The 22,753-nt window shown below is 52.7% G+C and overlaps 4 protein-coding genes across 4 annotated transcripts; 3 read left to right on the top strand and 1 right to left on the bottom strand.

Annotated features, from left to right (window-relative positions):
* Positions 1-83: 83 nt before the first annotated feature.
* Positions 84-974, top strand: J4E84_007133 (uncharacterized protein; the record flags this gene model as incomplete). The annotated part of the gene is made up of 1 exon (XM_049389719.1): positions 84-974. The coding sequence occupies one exon, from the start codon at positions 84-86 to the stop codon at positions 972-974; it is 891 nt and encodes a 296-aa protein (XP_049242463.1).
* Positions 975-4,325: 3,351 nt separating this feature from the next.
* J4E84_007132 (uncharacterized protein) lies at positions 4,326-9,159 on the bottom strand (the record flags this gene model as incomplete). The annotated part of the gene is made up of 5 exons (XM_049389718.1): positions 4,326-6,212; positions 7,638-7,912; positions 7,963-8,700; positions 8,877-9,066; positions 9,130-9,159. 5 exons carry the CDS (start codon positions 9,157-9,159, stop codon positions 4,326-4,328), a joined length of 3,120 nt encoding a protein of 1,039 aa, XP_049242462.1.
* A 236-nt stretch (positions 9,160-9,395) lies between these two features.
* Positions 9,396-10,587, top strand: MRP9 (37S ribosomal protein S9, mitochondrial; the record flags this gene model as incomplete). Its single annotated transcript, XM_049389717.1, has 2 exons — positions 9,396-10,299; positions 10,496-10,587. The coding sequence occupies 2 exons, from the start codon at positions 9,396-9,398 to the stop codon at positions 10,585-10,587; spliced, it is 996 nt and encodes a 331-aa protein (XP_049242461.1).
* Positions 10,588-14,305: 3,718 nt separating this feature from the next.
* On the top strand, positions 14,306-15,595 carry J4E84_007130 (uncharacterized protein; the record flags this gene model as incomplete). The annotated part of the gene is made up of 3 exons (XM_049389716.1): positions 14,306-15,134; positions 15,186-15,458; positions 15,510-15,595. 3 exons carry the CDS (start codon positions 14,306-14,308, stop codon positions 15,593-15,595), a joined length of 1,188 nt encoding a protein of 395 aa, XP_049242460.1.
* Positions 15,596-22,753: the final 7,158 nt, after the last annotated feature.

The raw sequence follows: 22,753 nt of genomic DNA, 5'->3' as shown, positions 1-22,753 counted from the left end.
TCACTATGACTTTTAGTACACGAGCGACGCTGCTTAGCCTAGGTATGAAGCCAATCCTGAAAATCGAGGATTAAATTGATGAGATGATAGCAGCAACCACAGTTTCTGCGCAGTACGGCCCCGGTGGTCAGTACGGTCCAGGCGGATTTGGAGGAGGTAGTGACAACGGCGACAACGATTTCGGCTCATCATTTGGCGGCGGCCGTAGCGGCTTCTCATCAGAATCACGACATAAGATCATCGTAGCCCATGGTGTCCTCGCAGCCCTGGCCTTTGTCTTATTCTTCCCAGTTGGATCGATTCTTATACGACTAGGATCGTTTCGCGGTGTCTGGATCGTCCATGGCATATTTCAACTCTTTGCGTATGTTGTGTACATCGCAGCATTCGGTCTCGGCGTGTGGATGATCAACAACATCCCAGTCAACATGCTCGACAACTACCACCCGATTATTGGTATCATCGTGTTTGTTCTGCTTTTCTTCCAACCCATCCTTGGCTTCGTCCACCACCTCAAGTTCAAGAAATATAGTCGCCGAACTATCTGGTCGTATGGTCACCTCTGGTTGGGACGTATTCTGATCACGCTGGGCATGATCAACGGCGGCCTCGGCCTGCTGCTTGCATCGGATGCACCCGCATTCACCGGATTTGCTCCCAGTCAAGGCCAGATCATCGCATACGGAGTCATTGCCGGGATCATGTGGTTGCTTTGGGTTTCAGCCTCGATCTATGGGGAGAGAAAGAGAACGATCTCACGTCGGGCGGCAGTGAACAAGGAGGTCGATGCTGGGTCACCTGCGCGCCCCTATGACGATGGCAAGGAATTATACGCGTACGCTGGTTCCTATTCCTGTTCTGATCCACACATTGCTAACCCAATAACAGGCAGCGAACTTATGCTTAAAGTAACCGATACATCCTCAGAGCCGTCTATAGTAGCATGCTACAATACCAAAGCATTCATTTCGTGATCTGTTCAATGCCATCTCATGCAATTCATCTGACCTCGCGTGCCCGTCAAGTCTTTGTCTTCCTTCTTGCCTTTCTTGTCAACAATCGTCCAACAGCCACAGGCAGTACCCCACATCTTCTGATGATTAGAACGAATCTTCGTTTTCTGTCTTTTTGCATGCGTTGGCAAGCAACACGATCCCGATGTTCAAGATGATGAACCCAATCTGCGAACGAAGAAGTGCATTAGTAAGAATGTTCAATGCGCGCAAAATGTTTCCTGCAATACCGCGAAAGGGAAAGACTTACCGGCAGGGCAAAAAACCAAGACATCCCTATTTCTAATGCAAAGTTCCCTTTATTATCTTGATCTTTTTCTTGCAGCATAAACGCCAAGATACAGGCTGCAACGTATGTCATTCCCGTGAAATGATGAATGGCAGATCGACCCGAATACGACATATCCTTAGGAAGCTTATGGTGTGCAATCAAGCACCCCAACAGCAATAATATCGCTGCCATCTGCTCACATAAATCAGTAAGAACTTCTTCATTTGGGTTTGACGTATCTAGATAAGAGAAGGGCATAGAGAAGCGACTTACCGGCACGAAGGTGGCCCACATTAACATGACCTCGGTGATATCGTGATTCATTTTATAAAGTGCTGCGGCAGCTACGGTAAGGAATATCAAAAGCATCATGATTGCTGGTGGTGACCGAATGAACGAGCGCCGGTGTGACTTTCGAATCAGTTCGCGCTGTGTGGGCGGCAGTGCGCGGAATTGGTTCTCCGTGTAGAATTGAAGAGGTGAGGAGGACGCGGACTCGAGGTCGCCTTCTTCGTCATATCTGCTTCCTAGGTTACTACCGTAGTTGAAATGCATGTTACGTGCTGAATATGGTGGTAGCATCGTGTGAGGAAGAGTTCTGTGTGATTAATGCAATGCATGTGGTGGAAAGGCTTGGATTCTTTTGCGCGAAACAATGAAACAATCAGATATTTAATGCTCAATTTCACTGTGAAAGCTACAGAAAAGTCACAACGCACGAGTAACTGTCCATGTGCCGAGGGAACGCGCGTTACTCTTTCGATACCCCCAGGTGTCTACTAAACCTTTTACTTCTTGCTCATCTTGCTCGTACCATCATTCCCAAGCAGCAAGGCTCCCCCGCTCGTGACTCGGGTACTGTACTGTCATCTTGTTTATTCCATACCGTCACAGCTAGAAGCACGGCCAGGTTCAACACGAAGTATCCCATCTGTCAGCAAGAAACGCGTTAGCAAGCACACCACTATGCCTTCTCTACGCCACCCCTCGTATGGACGATGATTACTTACCGGCAAGATGAAGAACGAGTATCCGGCCATATCCATACCAAAGCTACCTTTTTCCTCTTCCGGACTTCTCTTTCGCGCCATGTATATCCAGACACAGCTCGCGATGTAGACGCCTCCGGTTAAGGAGTGTATTACACAGCGCGCGAGCAGCGAGGTATCTTTGGGGACGTTCTCATGTGTCAGGATAAAGCCTCCGAAAAGACAGATGGTGGTCATCTACCGGTACATGTGGGTTAGCTCAGAACAAGAATAATCATGAATGAAAACAAAACTGTTGGAGACTGGGCGTACAGGTATCATGAAAATCCACAACAGCAAGAGGAAGAGTTCTTCCATATCATCGACGTAATAGACTCCTACAGCGGCCCCGATATAGAACGCAATGGCTGCGAGCACTGCAAATCTTCTTGTGGTGGTGGACCCGGCGCAGCGCGGCTTCTGTGGCTGTGGTAGTTGTGCGGGTGGTGATGCATCGCGTGCGCTCTCTTCGTCTGGAAGACGGGATAGCAGGATCGCATCCTCGAGATCGCTTATTTTATCGATATACATTCTCGATAGCCTCGTTATTGATAGGGGTCGTAATTGTGGTGGTGGTGTTGGTGATGACGATGAGGGATTCATTGGCGATGGACACGACATGTGCAGTGAGTACTCTTTCCATTTGACTTGGTTAGAAAGAACGAGCCAGGCGATTGACCAAAAATTCCAAACGCGGGGAACGCGATCAAACCCGCGCATATACCGAGAGAAGGCGCATCGCTCATTCGGCATTCCAGGCAAGTACCATGGTACCCATCGGGAGCCCATCGTCAAACCGGGTTCAGGGACGAACAACGACCACAAATAGTCAAGACCCTTTACATAGTAGACTAACGGTGTAATAGCTGATACATCATGTGGCTGACCACTGGCGTCTTTCGCCATGTATCTACCTTCACCTCACAACTCGCACCGCCGCGCATGCCCTCACGCCCTCTCCTCACTATATCCCCTATAACCAGTCCACCATGGAGACAGACACAGATTCAGAGCTAGTACTGCAACGAACCCGGACAGCACGCATAGCATGTGACAACTGGAATCCAATTCCATACTGGATCGCCACCGGCACGGTGATGGCCTACGCATGCAGCGCACTCATGGCTATCGGCGGGCTCAACATCCATGACCTCAATGTTATTTACATTACTAGTGTATTCATACCTGTACGTTGAATATGATAGCTCCCTCGTTCATGCTATTTACCTACATGCCCCCGTCTCTTTCCCCCCTTCTCCACCTTCCAAGGTTACTTACTACGGAAGCGACGTACTAATCTACCTATCATAGTCAAACATCCTCCTCCACACCCTCATGCTCTTCCTCTGGCACCGCCCCCGAGCACGACACCGCTTCGCGCCCCTAACACGCACACTGATGAGCTGTGCGACGGTGAATCTATGGGCTGGCGGGTGTGTGGGCGCGTTTTATACGGTGGATACGGCGATGTGGATTGCGGGGTGGTGGTTTGTTGGTATACCGGTATGTTTATTGGAGTTGGGAGAGACTATAGTAGAGTTGGAGTGTAACTGAGAACAAAGCTAACGATGTGGATAGGGTGCGCTTCTGATTGGGAATAGGGCGCTTGTTGATGGAATGGAGTGGTGGCTACGACGGCAGACGAGGCGGAGGGAACCTGTGTTTGGGAGGTGATGTAGTGGTGGCGAAGAGTGTAGGAAGTATTGGTACTGGACTAGCTTGGGTACTTTATGGATGAGGGTTAAACGCAAACAGCAGCTCGTGCGATTGCTGCAGTGTTAACAAAGGCAGTGGTATATCAAAACTCATGATGCTACATATATCCCCAAACCCCAACGCGCTTTCCCCCAAATACTCAGAGTAGCCACCCAAACACATACATATATCGTAACCCTCAAGTAATCAAGAACCCTCCCAAGACAAAGCCGAAGCTCCCTCCTAAAACACCAAACCACACCCCTCTCTAGCCCGATCATCTTGAATCCAATCTGACCAAACCCTACTCAAACGCCATTAGAACCAATAACTCTCTCCCGCAGCGCTAACTTCGAATTGACACCCCAAGCCCTTCCCTTGCTCCTGCAATGCTTCCTCCCCTTCCCTCAGTTCTTTCAAAATCTGATCTCCAACCAGCGGCCCATCCATGAAGGAATCCTTGACATGAATGATAACGACCTTGACGCCTTTGAGCGGAGAATCGAATGCCGCAGAGAGCATGGCGCGGTTGTGCTCAGCGGAGACGGACGACAGACCGAACGCTGCTGGTGCAGAAGGATGAGATGGAGGGGGCCCGGGGGTCCCGTTTTGTTGATCCTGTGGTTGATCCTGTTGCCGCTGGAGGGACTGATGATGTTGCAGTGGCGGTGGGAAAGGAACAGGCGTGTTCGTCCCCGTGTCACCTCTCGAAAGCGGGAAGTCGCTCATTGTCTCATCGTCGGTCTGCGAGTGGTTTGTTGTCGAAATTGGGGAATCTATCCCTTTGCCTACTCCACCTAAGTAGCCGCCCATCTTGGCTTTCCTACCGCCCTCGACGGACGTCAGGCTTTCGAGCTGGAGGTTGTTGTTTGCACTGGCTCGCTTCCGCTTCTTTTTCTTCTGCGAGCGGAGCTCTTCTTTGTCGCGCTCGTGCTGCTTTTTACTGTCTTTCACCATGGCAGCGAGGGAACTGAGCTCTTCGAGTAGATGGCGGGGCGCTAGGTGTCCGAAAAGTACGGCGTCGGCTTGCGCGTTTGTGTATGAGACTTCTATGAAAATACCTTTCAAAGTGCCGGCGGCGATTTTCGGAGCTGCTTCCGTCCATATCTGATGCGTACGTGGGGAGAGGGAGAGGGAGTCTGGTTCAACGTCGCCAAAGATGAGGATCTCGCGTTTTGGGGTCGTGAGGGTAGATTCGGCGCGAATGAAGTAGGCGGTTGAGTCGATCACACAGTGATCTTGCGATTGCGGTTGCTGGGGTTGAGGAACTGTGACACCGCTGGCTCGTCGGCCGGCTTCTGTGCTTCCGCTAAAACCTGGAGTGCCGGGTGCGCTTTGTGTAGTCATGGAGAAGCTTTGTGAACGACCTTCAAGTCCGTCTGATTGACCATACGATTGAGAAGGGTTGGCATTTTGCCGATCTGAAGTCTCCAGTAGGTTGGCGTTCGATCCGCGGTGTACATGGCCAGGTCCCTGCATGCAGTGGCCATGGCTTACTTTGAAGCCCTTGACTCCTAAGCCGTCACACACTTCGATGTAGCCTCTTGAGCTTCCTTCACCCAGAGCAATGTTACCGCCTTCTGCAAGCCGTTGGAAAGTTACTAGTCCCACGCCTCCATCTTCGTCCGTAAGGTTAGGCCAGATGATGTTATTGAAGATGTGGTTTTTGATCGCGTTGATGGTAAATGGTAGTGCTGCTAACCGCTTGGGTCGAGATGTATTGTGAAAAGCTGCTGTATTGATGACGAAGCCCGAGACATGGTCGAGATGTGGATGGGTGATGAGATAAGTCGAAATGTGCTCTCTCACAACATGTAGCGCATTGGCCCTGGCACTTAGATGTGGGAAAGGTAACCCCGCGAATGCGCCAGTTTTCAGCGTAGTAATTGTGACGGGTACATCCTGCTCAGAATCTGGTGTCTCAGGTCCAGAATCTTCGTCGGAGAGCGAGACATGCCCAGTGCCCGGCGACGGCGACTCTATATGCGCGTCACTGCTATTCCCATTTCCATTACCGTTATGTGGGGTCGATAATGCTGGATCCGGGTCGGAGACAAGCGGGAAATCCTGACCAAGTATGCGGGTAATCGATGCAAGGTGGGAGCCTGCATCCACAGCTATGACGGAGTTCTTAGCCCAGTCTGTTGCTGTTGATCGAACGAGGAAGCCCGTGACATTGTCTTCGCTTGGTCCACCTCCAGAGCCCTGTTCGTGTTAGCCTCTACTGCGAGACGGCACATCTGCTTGTCGACCTGCACGATTGGCGACATCTGATGCATATATGAGAATGCCTCTAGCCACATCGGCAAACACAACCAGCACAGAATGACCTACCAGACAGATGACCTGAATCGCAGGTTCCCCCGAATTTCCAGATGATCTCCTCACCACCCTCGCGCTATCTTCTTTCATTCCCTTGGTGTTCCTCTTGTCTTCCTCTTCCAGTTCAACTGATAAATTTTCTTAGCCTCTCTTCCCCAAGCTGTTCTAAGATGCACAAGCACAATCCGGTTTTGCTTGCTCTTTGTCCCAAAACACACTTTCTCTTTCCTTAGAATCTTCTGTTTGCGTCAAGACTCAACGAGGACGTTCTCCCTCTTCTTCGCACCTCCCACCTTTAAAGCCGGAAACCACTCTTGTGCTCAATCCTTGCGTCGCGTTTCCGTAGCGCAAAGCCAGATCACCAGTTTGTTCTGTTACCGTTGCACGTTACACTTGCGTGAACCGATGGCCGCCGTTCCGTCGTCCGGAGCACGATCCACCAACTGATAACGCAGGAAGCCGGAATTATGTGCACAATGATTGCGCGGTTCTTGTCGCGCTAATCCTGATGTTCCGATTCCAGCTCTTCCTCCGTTGTGCGAAAAAGGTACCGATTGTCGCAAATCAAAGTGCGGATGACGACAAATACGCCCGCGCTCAGCTCAGGCGTGCCTTGTGATGATGGCTGTGTTTGGCCGTGCGCGCGAATGTCACCGTGATAGTTCCGTCGCGGGACCGCAATCTCGGCGCGGTTCAGTGTTGTAGAAGTTGACAAGATGGAGATCGAGGTGAGGACTCGAGGATCAAAGACATGCATGTGCCTCATGCGCTTGCCCACGCCGCCGTTCTTTCCAGCCTTCGTTGGACGGCTTCGGCGGTTGGCTAGGGCTATTTCCTTGTCTCTTACAACCAATGATAGGCTCGGCTCGACAAGCCACGACTTTGTTGGCCCCACCCCAGTTCGAGCCCAGATCTGGGGTTGAGAACACCTGACACCTGCTAGGCAACGTAGTGTCAGGGAAGACAAACCCTTCGTTATCTGTTGAGTGCGCGATAAGGAACGCAGTCGCATACAAGCGCTTAAGATCTATCACATGCACATGACGAGACCAGCGGAGCAAAAGTAGAACCTTGGAACAGACGTCACAGCATCGAGACAATATTATGTGTTGGGTATCATGAACTTCTTGTGCAGCATTTTGAGCCTCTAACGGCTATGGCAGTATCACTGATCCACCAGGGCTGCCCAGCGTGATCTCATGAATCCTCATCCGTCATCCTATCCATACCCATGCCAGTTCGTTAATCATCCGCATCATAAATCAAAGCAAACACTTCAAAAAGAAGGCGAAGCGTTTACTTGAACACCTTTCCGTCGGCCCACTCGTAGGACTTTCCGTTGACGGTGATAGGCTTGTCCCACGACCACTGGTCGTTGACGAACTCCTTGTCCTCCTCCTTGGTGGGGTCGAGCTTGGTGAACTCGTAGCTCTCGACATCAGGAGCGACATCGAAGGCGGGGAGAGCATCCTGGCCACGGACGATGAACGCACCCTGAACGATGGAGTCGTTGGACTGTCCGTATACGGAGCAGCAGCCGAAAAGGTACTTGCGGCTGGCCTCGAGACGGGTGAAGAAACCACCTGGAGGAATTAGCAATGTGACTATATAAGTTGCAGGTGGTTTGACTTACCGATCAGGTTGGCGGTCATGAAGGTGAGGGTCAACTCATCGTTGTACTTGTAGTCAACCTTGTAGATGGAGTACTCCTCGAAGTTGGCGTTCTCCCAGAACCAGGGGAGGGCAACCTCACGGGTCTCCTCGTTGGAGTACTTGCGCTTCCAGTCGTCAAGGACGAATGTGGCCTTGGGCAGGGTCTCGAGAGGGTGCTTGGGCTTGGGGGCAGCTGGTGCCTCCTCCTCCTCCTCAGCCTCCTCCTTCTTGGGCTTAGGGGCGGCCTTGGGCTGCTCCTTCTTCTTCTCACCACCCTCCTTCTTGGGTGCGACGTTCTTCAACGCCTCGGAGATGAACTCGAGCTTGGGGGCGACAGCAGAGTAGCTGGCCTGGTTGTAGACGGTCTCGTACCAACGGGTAGTGTTGGGGTTGGAGTCGCGCCATTGCTTGTCGAAGAAGTATTGGAAGCCGCGGGCAAGGATGCTGGCAGCGAAGATGTCGGCAAGAGTCAGACGCTCACCAACGAGGTAGGTGTGTGTAAGGAGGTGCTCCTCAATGACGTGGACGGCCTTGAGGGCGGCCTTCTGGGACTCGTCGACGCTCTTCTTGTTGTAAGGGTCGCGGCCGAGGATGGGGCGGAACCAGCCACCGAGGGGGGAGAGGACCTCAGTGTTGGCAAAGGACATCCATCGCAAGATGGTGGCGTAGTCCTGCTTGGTCTTGCCGAGAAGGCTGGTCTTCTCGTTTTGCGAGGCAACTGGAATCCGTCAGCTCTGAGTCACCACCAAATTTTGGACAGACGGAGTAGATGTGGTAGAGGCAAATCAGAATAGTAAGTTTTCAACAGTAGTTTTCAGACAGGGATAACTGAATGAATTCATTCGACATCATATTATGCAGGGAGGAGGAGCGAACGCGCGGGGTAGCACTTACGGTAGACAGCGATGGCGATGCACTCGGAGAGGACAAAGCCGTCAGCGCCCTCGAAGGTAGGGACCTTGCCGAGCTTGTTGAGCTTCAGGTAGTCCTCAGAGACACCCTTGGCTGGCTCAGTGTCGACGAACTCGATGTCGAGGCCATTCTCCTTCGCGACGGCCAGGAGAGAGGTGGTACGCGGGTTACCCTGTTGGCTTGCTGTTAGGACTCATTGCGGTGCGACTTCGCGTGCCTGTGTGCGACGACGTACCGAGTAGCTGTAGAGCTTTCCGAAAGACATGATTGTAGAGTTCGTGGTTGAGCTTAACAATCAGTGTGTGGAAGACAGGAGTTGTGAAGAAAAAGCTGGTTGGGTTGAGGGAGGGGCTGTAGGAACTTTGCGTGCACAGTCCACGTAATTTCAGTCTAGCCGCTAAGCCTCTGCAGGTGGCTCGTGCATCCATCGTCGTCAGTTGTGGCAGGTGGCATTTCTTTGACAGCGCTACCACGGTGCATTCGCTGTCAACCAGAGGCGCAATGGCAAGCAGGGAGTTTTCAAGGAGTCTTTGGAGGGCGGCCGATGCCCTGGGGAGTCGACCGCGGCCCCAGTGCGAACGCACGATGCGATATGCTCAACGGAGCTTCCAACCCACAGTACGGAGATGCATCTCGACGACAGCCGTGCGACGTGCAGAGGTTACAGAGGAAGAGATACGGGAACCATTCACAGCGGCCCCCGAAATCGACTTGGAAGCGACGACAAAAGGCAGCGGCAAGAAGGGCGAAAAGAAGGACTCCCTACGAACACTGCGCGTCGTCCCAGCATCGCCGTCCTACTTCAGCGCAAAGCCCACCTTCACCGACGACTTCCTCTCCCTCTCCGCTCTCCTTCGAAAAGTCGCTACATTGCCTGTTATACCGCCCGCAGAGGCACCCAAGGTGGCCTGGAAGACGATCGAGCAGTATCGCATCATGACCAACGAGCCGGTAAAGACGGCGCGGTATCACAGGATGCTGCAAATACTGCGGAGACTCAACTGCATTCACCCCGCGCTCATGCCCGACGAGGTTGTGCAGGCGATGCTGCGGTACAAGAAGCCCAACCAGCCCGGTGACATTGTTCCGAAGCCTGGCGTGATTGATGAGCTTGGGCGTGCCAAGGGCGTTGGGCGGAGAAAAACGTCGTCTGCTGTGGCTTGGCTGGTAGAAGGCGAGGGTGAAGTGCTCGTCAACGGCAAGTCCCTCTCAGAGTTCTTCGGGCGGCTGCATCACCGCGAGAGCGCTGTCTGGGCCCTCAAGGCTACTCAGCGTCTTGACAAGTACAACGTCTTTGCTCTGGTGCAGGGTGGTGGCCTGACTGGTCAGGCGGAAGCAATGACTCTAGCTGTAGCGAAGTCATTGCTGGTACATGAACCCGCGCTGAAGCCTGCGCTGCGACGAGGTGAGTCGATGTTTTCTTTATCCGTGCCTTTTGCAATCCAGCATTGCTTGTTCTGTCGTTCCATGAGCATTGTCTATGCAGCCCTCGCGGCTGACACATGCCCACGTCTACGCCTCAAAACGCAGTCAACACCCCTGGATGATCCCAAACATGTCTCGCCTGCGCATTCCGGATCCAATTGCTGACTGCTCCTTAGCTGGAACCATAACGCGCGACCCAAGGAAGGTGGAAAGGAAGAAGCCAGGTCACGTCAAGGCGCGAAAGATGCCCACCTGGGTCAAGCGATGAGCTGCTTGTGTGTATACTATCCTTTTATCGCTAGTCGTCTGCAGTGTCAGCCTGGCCAAGTGTAAGATGAGACATGTCAAGACGCCGTCTGTTGAATGTGCTTCGATTTCGTCGTGTATGTCCAAGCAAGTGTTGATGTTACTCTCGGTACCTTGTCGCTGTTTGCATGGAACAGGGTGCTGTACATACGACACGTGGAGATGACCAACTCTTCGCCTGATTGTCAATGTCGCAACCCAAACGGCCATGTGCTCACACGATCCTCATCTGGTGCGGCATTGCCCGGACAGGGTCATGCTGTTCGATCTAGCATGTCTTTGTGTCCAGAAACACAAGGCCTTGAACCTTGTGCCGCTCTGCCCTGCTGACTATGCTTCTTCCCTGGTTCAGTCTCATGACGAGCAAGTATGCAGGTTCAACCTTGCTTCACTACTGTCTGTTATTGCTTTCTCGGTCCGTTCCTGACAGCTGTTGAAGACCACTTTGCTAAGAGGAAGCAAATGTATATCGCATGAATGGCTGCGCCACCACCAGCACGCAATGCACTCAATACTGATGCGATAACTTATGCCTTCCTGATGTGTTTCTGTTTGCGCTAAACTCGCATTCGCATTCATGACTGCTTTTCGACCAAGACCCTAGATAGGCAAATGTGCATTGTGAGTTTTGCAACAGCAAGATGCTCAGGCCAATTATTATTGCCGGTGGCACATGCGACAAGAGTCAACATATGACCGGCTGATCGCGGGCGCAGAGTTGCGGTGATCGTCCCTGACTCGTTTCACGATGTTCTATTTTGGACATGGTCATAGGGCGGCCAATGATATTTGAACCACGACGTCTGTGCTATATCCGCTTGCACTTGCTTTTCGGTCGTTCCGGATCATGTCGCGGACAAACGTTATGTGGCAGGAGGCATGAGAAGACTTTGGCACTAGAAGATGGGCTGCCGTTTGGATCTTCGTTGGAAAAGGTAGCTCCCTGTTTGACTCCTTGTCGCGTGTCCCGCACGACGCGTAAACGGTCGAGCACGGCATTCGCCCGAGACTTTGCCAGGTGGTCGCAGCGGAGTGCGAGTCAGACGTTTGTCGAACGAAGTGAAACCTTCTCGAAGCATGTTCGCCGTGGTCCTTGATCATTTCACGAAGCGCGGTGGTGGAGGTTGATGCGGAAGCCAGGGCCACCTGATGATCGCCATCCGTACCGAATGACGCACTCGTCTGGACAGTGATCGCACCAAAGCGGGCAAGTTGAACGACATTGGTTTCGTGACGCGATGGCTGTGTCCTGCAGAGCCATGCTGTGCGCCTTTGCAAAGCTTCCAGAAGATTGCAGTCTTCGGTGAGCACGTGAACAGGCATTCATGGCGCAATGTTCCGGACAGTCGCGCGCGCGGCGTATGGCGCGCCAGAGCGTGCAATTGAAGTGTCAGTGACAGCGCAAGGCGTGCTCTTAGCCTGAATAAACGGCCTGCGGCGGTGGGTAGCGTTTGCAGCGTGCCGTGTTGAAAAAATGACGGAAGGTTCGCGGCAAGAACCAGTGAGGTTTGCCGGCAGGAGCGACCGAGATGGCGCTAGAGCCCCACCGTACCGCACATGTAAGATTCGAGGAGTCGCAGCGTGGAGAAGGCATGGCGAGGTCGCGAGGTCGCGGCTTGAGTGAGTGTGCGTCAGTCCACGAGTTCGAAAGGGAAGGTCCCCATTCGCAGGATCAGGATCGACGAGTGAGGCTGATGGGTGAAGTGGCCCAAGGCAAGATCGACCACAGGCGAGAGATCCCTGCGCGTGGACGGGAACTTGCAGCGCTGCAGAGATGAAAGGACGGATCGAGTTTGGAGCCCGAGATAGCCCCTAAACCTTCTCACTCCCACCTGTCAGCACCTACCTACACGAGACACTGCCGGCCGTGAGGCTATCCAAGTTCGACATCCGTTTGGTGATTTGGCAGCAGGAGAGGGCGCCTCAAGAGCCGAAGGACGCCTGCGGCATGAAACATGGCGGAAACGCGCTCCTGAAGGTTAGTCTTCCCACGGTGCGTCGGGCCCCTTTGTCCTACAGCTCTTCACGCGTACTGGCGGACAAATGCCATGTGGCGCGTGGTCACTGTCTGCCGCCAAGCCCAGCTGGGTGAGAGGAGCAGTTCCTGGGCCAGCAGCCAGCTGCGACATTTGGCCGCTGTGGAGCCGCGGGGCGGGAATCGCCATCTGGTTGCGCCGAAGAGCAAGAAGAAGGAAGCCACGATGGAGTTGGTGGTTTTTGTCGTCGTGCTGGCGCTGACAGCGCCCTCGTATCGACGGCATCGAGTGGTCACGCATAGCAAACGCGATGCTGCCCTGCAGTGTGGCTGCCCAGACGCCTGCAGATCCACCATGGGCGATCCGTAACCATGGCAGACAGGGTACTGCTAGCCCCGCCCTGGCCATATCGGAAATCGGAGACTTCGCATGGTCGCTGTCATCCAGAGCTGGTAGAGTCGTCTTACTCGTCAGCCCTCGCTCGCCCGACCTGCAGCCACACCCACTTCTCAGGTACCCACCATTGTTTTCTCCTCTAGCTTCAACACCCTGGTCCAAGTATTTACAGTCTGTTCGCCGGCGTGGCTTGCGAACTACTTCCTTTTTGCTTCCCACACTGCCCGATGCTCTCCCAATGTAGCGCGACTGCATCACTTCCCGCCCACGTCTCTTTCTGCCCTCCTCCAGCCTGGCTACCATCGGCGACCACACCACCCTCCCCCACTTGCATCCCTGTGAGCATCTGCGCCAGCCGTGAACTGACGTCGAACTCACACGCCTCTTATAACAGAGCCTTTCACTTCATCCGTCGGTCCAGTGCAACCGATCCGATTACAATCTTAGCATCCGTCGCACTTTCAGTCCTGTCTCGGACCGAACGCTTCATTCGTCTCTGCATGTACTCCCGCTCGCCCAGTGCGCCCCAAGACACTGCATCGTGAAGAACGCCAGCGTACGTTTAGGCCGTTGAGCTACCGCAACGCAGACGTTAGATTGTTTGAGACCATCTCCTAGGCCGGCCACTACTCCGTCCGACTCGTTGGAACACTGATCTGTTTGCAAGGACTACCCTTCAAACATCTCACGCATAAGCGTCGCCTCACCACCAGCCCATCCCACACAGGGTTCTCCACGCCTGCATCTACCGGACAATTTCGCTGTCACCTAGTGGCTACGTGTTTAGCTGATCCACACGGCGCACACATTTTCTCCAACATTACCGCATCGGGAGGACCAATCCCGGACGTCTGAGCATTGCATTGCAGTCATCTTCCTGCAGGCGGAGCGAGGATATCCTGGTGGCTGGCCGAGGCTCTTGCGCGAGCTTCTTTTCCTGCATCATTGGGCTGCATTGGTCGCTCGTCGACGCGTCAGGGCCGTGTTTATATCCAAACCATCTGGACCTGGGAGCATCTCGTCTTCCAATTTCGGACGTCATACATCTACCACCATTGGCCCGCATCACCCATCAACTCTTTCTGGTCCTCTCACGCACCCCGCCCCAAACCGCATCTCTTCCATCAGTCCGCGCATACGTCGACTACACCTGCGCCTTCGCCTCTCCACCTCTTGCGCCGGCCCTCCACCACCTACATCCCGCAAGTCTGCAAGCTGGCCAATTACGCGACGCCGCCAGTCTCGCCCTCGGGGTACCGGGCTCTCGAACCCCCCTTCAGTCTGCAGTATAAAGGCGGGCTGGTTGGGATGGACAATGACCGCCGGCCACGGCATACTCCCTCAGGTTACGCAAGCCAGCAAGGCACGCTCCTTCCACCACAGGCATCGTATCCAGTGGTAAGCGCACCCGATCGCTTCAGGCAGCCGCCCTTGACAGCACCTGCCCCACCCACATCCGTCCCCTCTTCCGGAAGTCGCGCCAGCTCTCAGGGTTACGGTTACGCTTACGGTGAAGGTGCACAGTTTGGCTCGTCGATTCAGCCCTCTGCCGTAGCCTATGGCGCCCAGGACTATGCCGCCGACCAGCAACAACAGGCCCAGCGTGCGCCCCAGCAGTACTCGCCCTACGGCCAGAACATCATGTACAGCGTGCCGGGCGCCCAGGCCGCGGCGCAGCCTTCTTCGCAGTATGAGCCTGTGGAACAGTACCAGCAGAACAGGGACTCGGCTATACAGGTCCTGAGCACCGGCTTTGGCGTGGCACAACCCCAATACTATGAGAGCGGGCCCACGAGCGCACCTGCCTCTGCCATCGCGGCGCAAAACGTTCCTTCCCAGTATCCCTCATTAGGCTATTCCGCTCCCCAAGCTCAGGTCGGACGAGAAGCCCTTGCGCCCGCCTTCACTGCCGCTGGCATGACAGACCCCCATCAGGCGCCTTCTCAGGGCGGCTATTCCCAGGGCAACTACAGCGAGCCCCAGGCCAATAGCGGCAACGAGTACGACGACTTCTATCGAAACTACCAGAACGAGCTGAAGAAGACGTTTGAGCATGTCCGTGACGGCCGCCTCGCCGAAGCCGGCACACTGCTCCTCAGAATGTCCGACTGGCTGTTGCACTGGGCCGAGACTTTGGGTAAGTTCCCCGGTGTGCGCATTATCGAACGAGGAACTGAATTGACCGCAGCAGGCCTAGTACGCGACGACGAAACCTACTACCAACAGCGCCTGCAGCTGTGGGAAGAGTTCAACACCTGCTGGCTCTCCACGCTGCAGAAGCAGAAGACCATGACGCAGGAGATGACCACCACGGGCCAGCGACCGCAGCCTCCCAAATCACTCATCGATTGGGAATTCCTCGAGAAGATGGGCACTCAACTTGTCAAGAACTGCGACAGCATGGAGAAGCACGGCCTCGTTGACTACCAAATGGGAGTATGGGAAGAGGAAATCGTAGCGAGTCAGTACTACATTGCCTTCATTGCCTGATCACAGTACTAACGTTGCGCAGTGTTAACTTCCTGCATGGACCTCCTCGAAGAAGTCGGCGCTGGTCCATCTGTACAACGACCCACCTCCACCGCGCGACGGCGATGATCTTAGCAAGTTCTAGTCGCGACGATCTTCCTCGTGGCTGATCGCAGTGCCGCTCCCGAGCGCCATCCTGTCAGCGCATTGACCCTCATCTCGAGAGGCTTGCTACAGACCGTCCATGCGCACGCTTATACCCGCACTACGCGCTCATCCAGCGCATTCGAGACGACTTCACTTGCTTCTTTTTGTACATATACTGTTCTCAGGGTGTCTCGTATTGGTTTTCCTTCCACAGCCATTGGGACGCCGAGGAACATCGACCGCTTCTTGCGGAAGTCAATCTGCATCGGTTTTTCCTTCTGTCCGACATTTGCATCCATGGTTTTTCGCAGTCGTCGAGCATTATGGCTTTGAGTCACGTCTTCACTTTTCTTTTTCAGCCTTTTCTCAGGCCATTCTCTTGTTCGTCTTTTGTGTTCGCATTGGGGAAAAGTGGGGAAGGGTTATGGTACGAACGCAATGGCACGCATGGTTCATGTTGACGACATGGATACGTGCATCTACGAGCATCTGTACTTGATTGCTTTTGCTATTGGGTTTTGATGCTGGAACAGATCATCCGGCGCGGGCGCTGAGGATATCTTACGGGGTGTATTATGACGCATGGGTTAATGAGGTGGAAGGACAATCGATAGAGCCGGCACGAATGCATGTGGATACCACCGGATCGTCCTTGCGCCCTCGCAGCTTCCGGTGAATTCGCAACGAAGACACTCGAAGTCTCGACCAGAGAACAACACCTCGTCTCCGCATTGGGCGGCAACGAGGCAGTTCTCCGAGCCTGAGGTGGTAGGGCGGGAACGACAACTGTCATCAACGGTCGGGTTCCCGGGTTCGATGCAACGACGTGGTTGGGCAGCAACTGTAGTATAGAATTTGTACTAGAATTACATGGCTTCATTGCAGACATCCTTGTTCCCGAGGTAAACTGAAGCGCTGTTCTGAAGGATTCTATATGGTGGAGTCGCTCTTCCAAGTTCTGGTCGTACCTTCCCTGGTCCGCAAGGGTATCCGTTCCTTCTCGCCTCACTTTACGCATCCCAACTCGACCCACAGGCGCCATTGCAGCCTCGCATGTTGACAAATGCGAAGGCATCCGCTGCACTTACTCATCATTCGACGCCTTGAGCCGATAAAGGGAAGGCGATCATGCACGGCGACTTGGCGACGCAGTGTTAGCGCCTCACGCATATTTTGAGGCTTGGGCCGTGTCAAAAGCAAGATCTGACCTCCAGCTGGAGCTACGGGAACAGAAAACCGGATCGACGCAGGCGCCACAATCATCGCTAACAAGCGCCTCTAGGTGATCACATCTTATCACAAGGACATTAAGACCTTGCAGCACATCATGGCGCATGCCGGCTATTGAATACTGACGGCGATCTTACGAGATCGGGATATAGGTGCAGCATCTCAATATTTGCAGCTACCCCGCTTGAGTAATTGACACTCGCAGTTTCATATTTCCATCTTCAAACAGGTCCGTTCGCAATTGGGACCAAGCCTTGCAGAGTATGCGGTGGCTATTATCGCGTGAAGCGCTGCCGTCGCACTGCCCCGCTTCCTTCAATATTCAATACTTTGCCCTGGTAATGTTGATATGCCCTAGCATTGCGCGTGCCTTGCGCCCAGGGTACGCACCTGCTTTTGTGATGGGCTGAAGTCATCACTCTCGCGTCTTTTAGCCACCGGGACGCCTCGAGATCCAGCAACCAGATCAACCGCCAATGATTGCGCAGCCGAGGACCCTGATAGCGGGAGACGACCGGCTCGTCTCCCTGGCCCTGGGAGCACATCAGCTCCTCAATTGTACATGAACGCCGAAGAAGCAGCGAGTGTGGACGCCTTCGATCCTGCAGCCACCTTTTGCATCTCGCGATACAGCTTCATTGCATTCGGCTGCACAACTCTCCGCAAGCCCCAAGCGGCATACTTTCTGCATGCTCAACACGGACACACCCTGGTCGATCGAGCGCATGAGGCTGCCTATCACGCGTGATGCAAGGGTGGGATCATTGGAAGAACACACTCTGTCGAGATAGACATGCGCCCATCTGACTCGTGATCCCATCACGATACCGCCAGGGGAAACTTAAGAAATGCGATCTCTCCGGCTTCTCGAACACATGGCTACGCAAGGGGGTGTGGAACCCTGCACCATCGCGAGCTGTCAATGCAGTTACCCATCAGAATATGCTACCTTGTACAGACCCCATGAGCTGGTAACCACACCGCACTCCTGCTTTGCTGCGCATGATCGCTGCAGAAACGACGGCCGCTTCGCTCAGCCGACACTGTTCTACCCTCCGCTGTCCGTCTGACCACCCTGCCATACTACAAACGACCACGACATGTCGATCGCGGGTTGTTGAGAGACAACAACACCATAGTCATATTTCGTATACGTCGCACGGGCCGCGATATCAATAGGCGATCGGCGGCCACCTACAGATTGACATGCGCCTCTGGCGATCCAGGTTCGGAAACTATAAGCTCTGACATATTGGGCGTGGCAGCCACCAGGCACAAATCTTCGCTGGTGTCGTACCCGGTTCTGCAGGTGGAGTAGGCGTGCGTTCGGGAAGTCGCATGTTGTACCCGCGTCGCCACATTGCGGTATCCACAAAACTCTCGTTCAGTCAGCAATACGAGACGCTGTCGGCACACTCAGTCACACTGATCGTGTCAGCAACATGAGCCAATGGTGTATTTCGAAGACACGATGTCTGTGTAAAAGAAATCTAGAGCCAATCTCATATCTCCGAAGTGTGATGTATTCTTTTCGAGTAACCCGGTTTTCACATTGTCACACCGGAAAGAACTTTTGCTTTTTTAGTCAGTCGCCTCGCCCAATTTCTCGGTCATGAGAGCAATTCGGAACTTCAAAAAGGCTCTCAGGCTACATGCCTTTCGATACTAACAACGCAGAGAAAGATCCGCGTCTTATCATCACCAAAAGACATTCAAGACATTTCTGTGTATCCGAATAGCATCAACCTGCATCAAGACCTTGCCAAGCACGCCCCACTAAGTCTATGAAATCACTATAAATACAACTCTTTTAACCCATTCCCCCGTTTCTCATATATTATCAACATGTCGTGCTTTCTCTCCAAAATCAACACGGACCTCTTACATGTGTGTTTTGCTCGCTGTCTCCAAAAATCGCTAGCCCGCAAAACATGTTTGTTTCGACATCCTGGACAGCCAAAAAGATAGCTTCAATATGCCATGAGAACTAAGATTCGACTTCTTATTCACTCAATTACTTCAAAATCGTCATCACAACATATCATGTTGTTGCCGGCTTCGATCAAAAACTCGACTACCAGTTCCATGTCTTCTCCGGTTGTTGTGCCTGCATTGCCTCTACATACAAAACTGCGAACCCGGTTGTACCTTTGACCGCCCCTGGCATAGCTGATGTGTATATAAACACCTCAACCGTTGCATCTCTTTCCTTTCTCTTACCACAACATTGTCCACCTATTATCCATCAAATGTGGCATCGTACATTGTCATGTTGCCTCTGCGCTTTCTCTCAAAACCACTTGAGGCATTGTGGATGAGACTCGTCTTGCTGGTTGCTCTTCCCACATCCAAAACTTTGAGACTATGCAACCATGTTGGCCAGCAGAATCGAATGACCTACGAAGACAATGGATCGCAGAGCAGTGTCGCGAGAAAACCGCCAGAACGAAACTCGTGTCCAGAGGCCACAATGGCATGCATGAGCTTGGATCCCTATACTATATTATTGATCGCCGTATATTTCAGAAACACGACATTTAAGCTCTATGCACTGTCTTTATATTCGTTCTGTCTCCACACTACCTGCGAGAAGGCGTATAAAGTCTCTCAAGCCTGCTGCTTCTCTTCTCTTCCAAACCACACCTCGAAACCAGGTCTTTCAAATCGACGGAATGTCGATAGTATGAGAAGATCGCTCTCTTCCAAAACCAAACACCTTCTCGTCACATGAGTCTCCTCTTCGCTCGCGTTTCGCTCATCCGAGCTAGTGGATTAGAGCTTTACACAGTTTCGATACCATCGGCTGTCTACTGTCTTACATTACTCCCCAAGATGTACTCTTCAAAATGCACCTGAAGTCCGTCCATGTGCGGCTCTCTCCCTGTTCAAAATTCGTATCACTTGAAGTCATGTGTTCGCTCTCTTCTTCGCCTCCTTAAAATCTCCCGCATTCCAGGTATGCGGAGTGTCGGCACACCAAAAGTCCTGCGAGAAACGTAACATGACGGAAGTGGCTGTACAAACAATGTCCAATTTGTTCCAATGTCCTCCAGCGTGTTGTGCACATGGCCTAGCGCATAGCGATCAAAACTCAAAGATATCCAGCCTATGAGGACGGGCTGTCGCAAAATCGATGAGTTGTGTGTGATGCCGCTCTTCTCATTGGCTGTGGAAGCTTTCCAAAAGCTGTTCTGAACATCATCATGTGAGAACACCAAGCTGACAGGTCCACTTGATCTTACTCTGCGGAGAGGAGGCTCGGGCTAGGAGACAGCTATATAAGCTCACCTGAAACGCTTCTTCTCTTCTTTCTTACCAACATACCTGGCACTTTACTCTTCCGAAACGACTTCAGAGCGCTCCTATGTGGGTTTTGCCCTCTTCCAAAAATCGATTTCGAATTAATGCATGTCGGTGGCTCCCCTCCAAATCAGAGTACAAAAGCGCAAATGGGCTGAGAAGGCTCTGTTCTGCTTCTGACTGCTACTTCGCAATCCAATCCTTCTTTAAAACAACGACACCACGAACGAATGCTCCGACTGTCAGCTGCTTAAAAAGGAATTCCAACGTGGGAGTGTCAACTTGGAGCGCGTTCACACTTCCGTCTATCCAAAAGCCGCATGGATAGAATACAATGCTCGCGAATGGTATATAAAAAAGTCTTGATCGTATGACCGAGGACGTCTTCCTCTACTCCTGTATCTAAAACACCGATGCCAAGGAACCATGTGTCCGCCCTCTTATCCCGATCAAAACTCAACTTGACTTGCCCCATGTCGCTCCTGTTCGTCTGAAAAGCACTGCAACAAGAACTTCATGTGGAGTTTTGCCGCTCTCTCGTCTTGCATGTCGATATCGTCAATTTCATCACTAGCGCAGAATGGTATAAAAGGCCGCTTCCGGCAGGCAGTAAGCAAGACACCTAATCATCCTCGGATATCAAAATGATCAAGAGAACGCATCATGTGTGTTTTCTGTTCTTCTCCTAAAAAAGTAGATGAGGATGACGTCATGCCGCGTTCTCTCCTCTCTTTTCCAAAAACTACTCCTCTGAACGCATGTCTCGGCACGATGAGCTATATAAATACATACACGGCAAGATAGAGAGACGACACCTCTATCCGCTTCTTTATCACAAAAATTGAAAGACGAGCACCGTATGTGCGTGCCTTCCCTCTTCCGCGCAAAACAGAAAGCCGACGATTCCATGTCGACCGGCATCTCCTCTTCGTCTAAAAGTGAACTACTCGGACCTAATGTCTCCTCCGTGTCGGGTTCCAAAAGACTGTCGCGCCCCTCGAAAGTGTCTGCGTTGCTCTTCTAACCAAAAAGATGGATACCAACTTCGTATGGTTTCCTCTCCTGTCTAAAAACGCAAGACATACGATTCATGCACCGGTCTCTCGATCCACGTCATCTATAAATCGACTCTCTATTCTTCTCACATCTTCCATTACCACAGCTTCCGTTACCAAAATTATGATGGACCGAAAACATGACCTGTGGCTGGGCAATTCTCAAAACATCATGAAAGAGAAAGAATGTCGGTGGCGAGATGAGGTCGTCATTCCCAAATTGCCGCTGTAACAGCAGTATGATTTCCACAAAATTCATCGAAACAAAGAAAGATGTAACGCATGTTCCTCTGAAGAAACTGAATATTGTCATGGAAAGCCACATGTGAGCGAAGACGAAGAAAGCCGCCAAGGCGAAATTTCGTTATAGTCTATAAAAGGGATCTTTTGTACATTCTAGGAGCCTCCTCTTTCATCTACACAGTGAAGACCGAGTTTACCAAAACAGTGGAAGTCATGGGCGATGACTTCGGGGCTGCCGATTGGGAAGCATCAGTGCCATACTTCGTATGATGGTACTGTGGGTGTCCTCGGCAAAGTATATACATAGTGATGATCTTCATCATCGCGACGATGTTTATGCGCGCCGGCATACGTAGGACATACCCATCTAAAACATCAGGTTGATGCATGTCGCCGATATTTGCGGTTTTCGATGTGTAGGATTGCCGTTCGGCGCGTCATTTCGCCCATGGTAGTCGTATGGGAAGGCTGTACGTCTGTTCGCCCATCGATGCTTCGAGGGTACTGCGGTGATGTCGTAGCGGTGCGCTCCGCATGGCGCATATCGTTAGGCGTAGTTGCTTTCGTGTCTTCGGTCGTCCGCTTCACCTCCCGTCAACTTCAAAAGCCTTCACAAACCACGCATGTCGTCCGCTTCCCACGAGCCTGGCAGAGATCCGCGGCATATCATTCTCCTCGACCGTCCTCTCTTCCTCAGTCAGCGGGTCCGACCACTCCAGCCACGCCTTGTCTTTCAAACATGCACCCCATGCCAAGCTCTTGCTCGTATACATCCCAATGCAGTACGCACTCTGCGGCCCTTCGTGAAGCGCCAAGAAGACTGCATCCTTGCTGACGTTTTGCTTGTCGAGATCCTGTTGACTGTCAAACCGCGGCGCCGGCTGACTGAGCGGATGCGGGATATCCAGCCTCATAACCCCGTCGTCGAACTTCTTGCTAGCCCTATCCCCCGGCACCGCAGCCGTAACACCCACACTCTGTATCGCGTGCGAGACAATCTTGATGCGACCCGTCGGACTCAGGTACTCGCTTCCATCCAACAACCCTTCTCTTGAAAACGTATACGCGCCATGTCGAAAAGCAGCCGCCGTGACAGTATCGATACTGGAGTACACGCCCAAAAACTGACTCGGCTGCGTATTATACGGATAAGGATCGTATTCCAGCGCGAAGAAATTAACAGGCGGCCTAACCACCCCAATAACACTCTGCGGTTTAGATTTCTGCAACTTATTGCGCGGACGCTCTTTTCTTTCATGTAGCGACTGTATTTTGGGCGGTTTGTGTAGTTTGCCGTGGGGTTTGCGTATAG

The sequence above is a fragment of the Alternaria hordeiaustralica genome (assembly GCF_023758085.1).
Source record: "Alternaria hordeiaustralica strain BMP 2776 chromosome Unknown scaffold_15, whole genome shotgun sequence".
Lineage (NCBI taxonomy): Eukaryota > Fungi > Ascomycota > Dothideomycetes > Pleosporales > Pleosporaceae > Alternaria > Alternaria hordeiaustralica.
The sequence above is the reverse complement of the archived record's forward strand: the minus strand, read 5'-3'. Positions and strand labels throughout refer to the sequence as shown.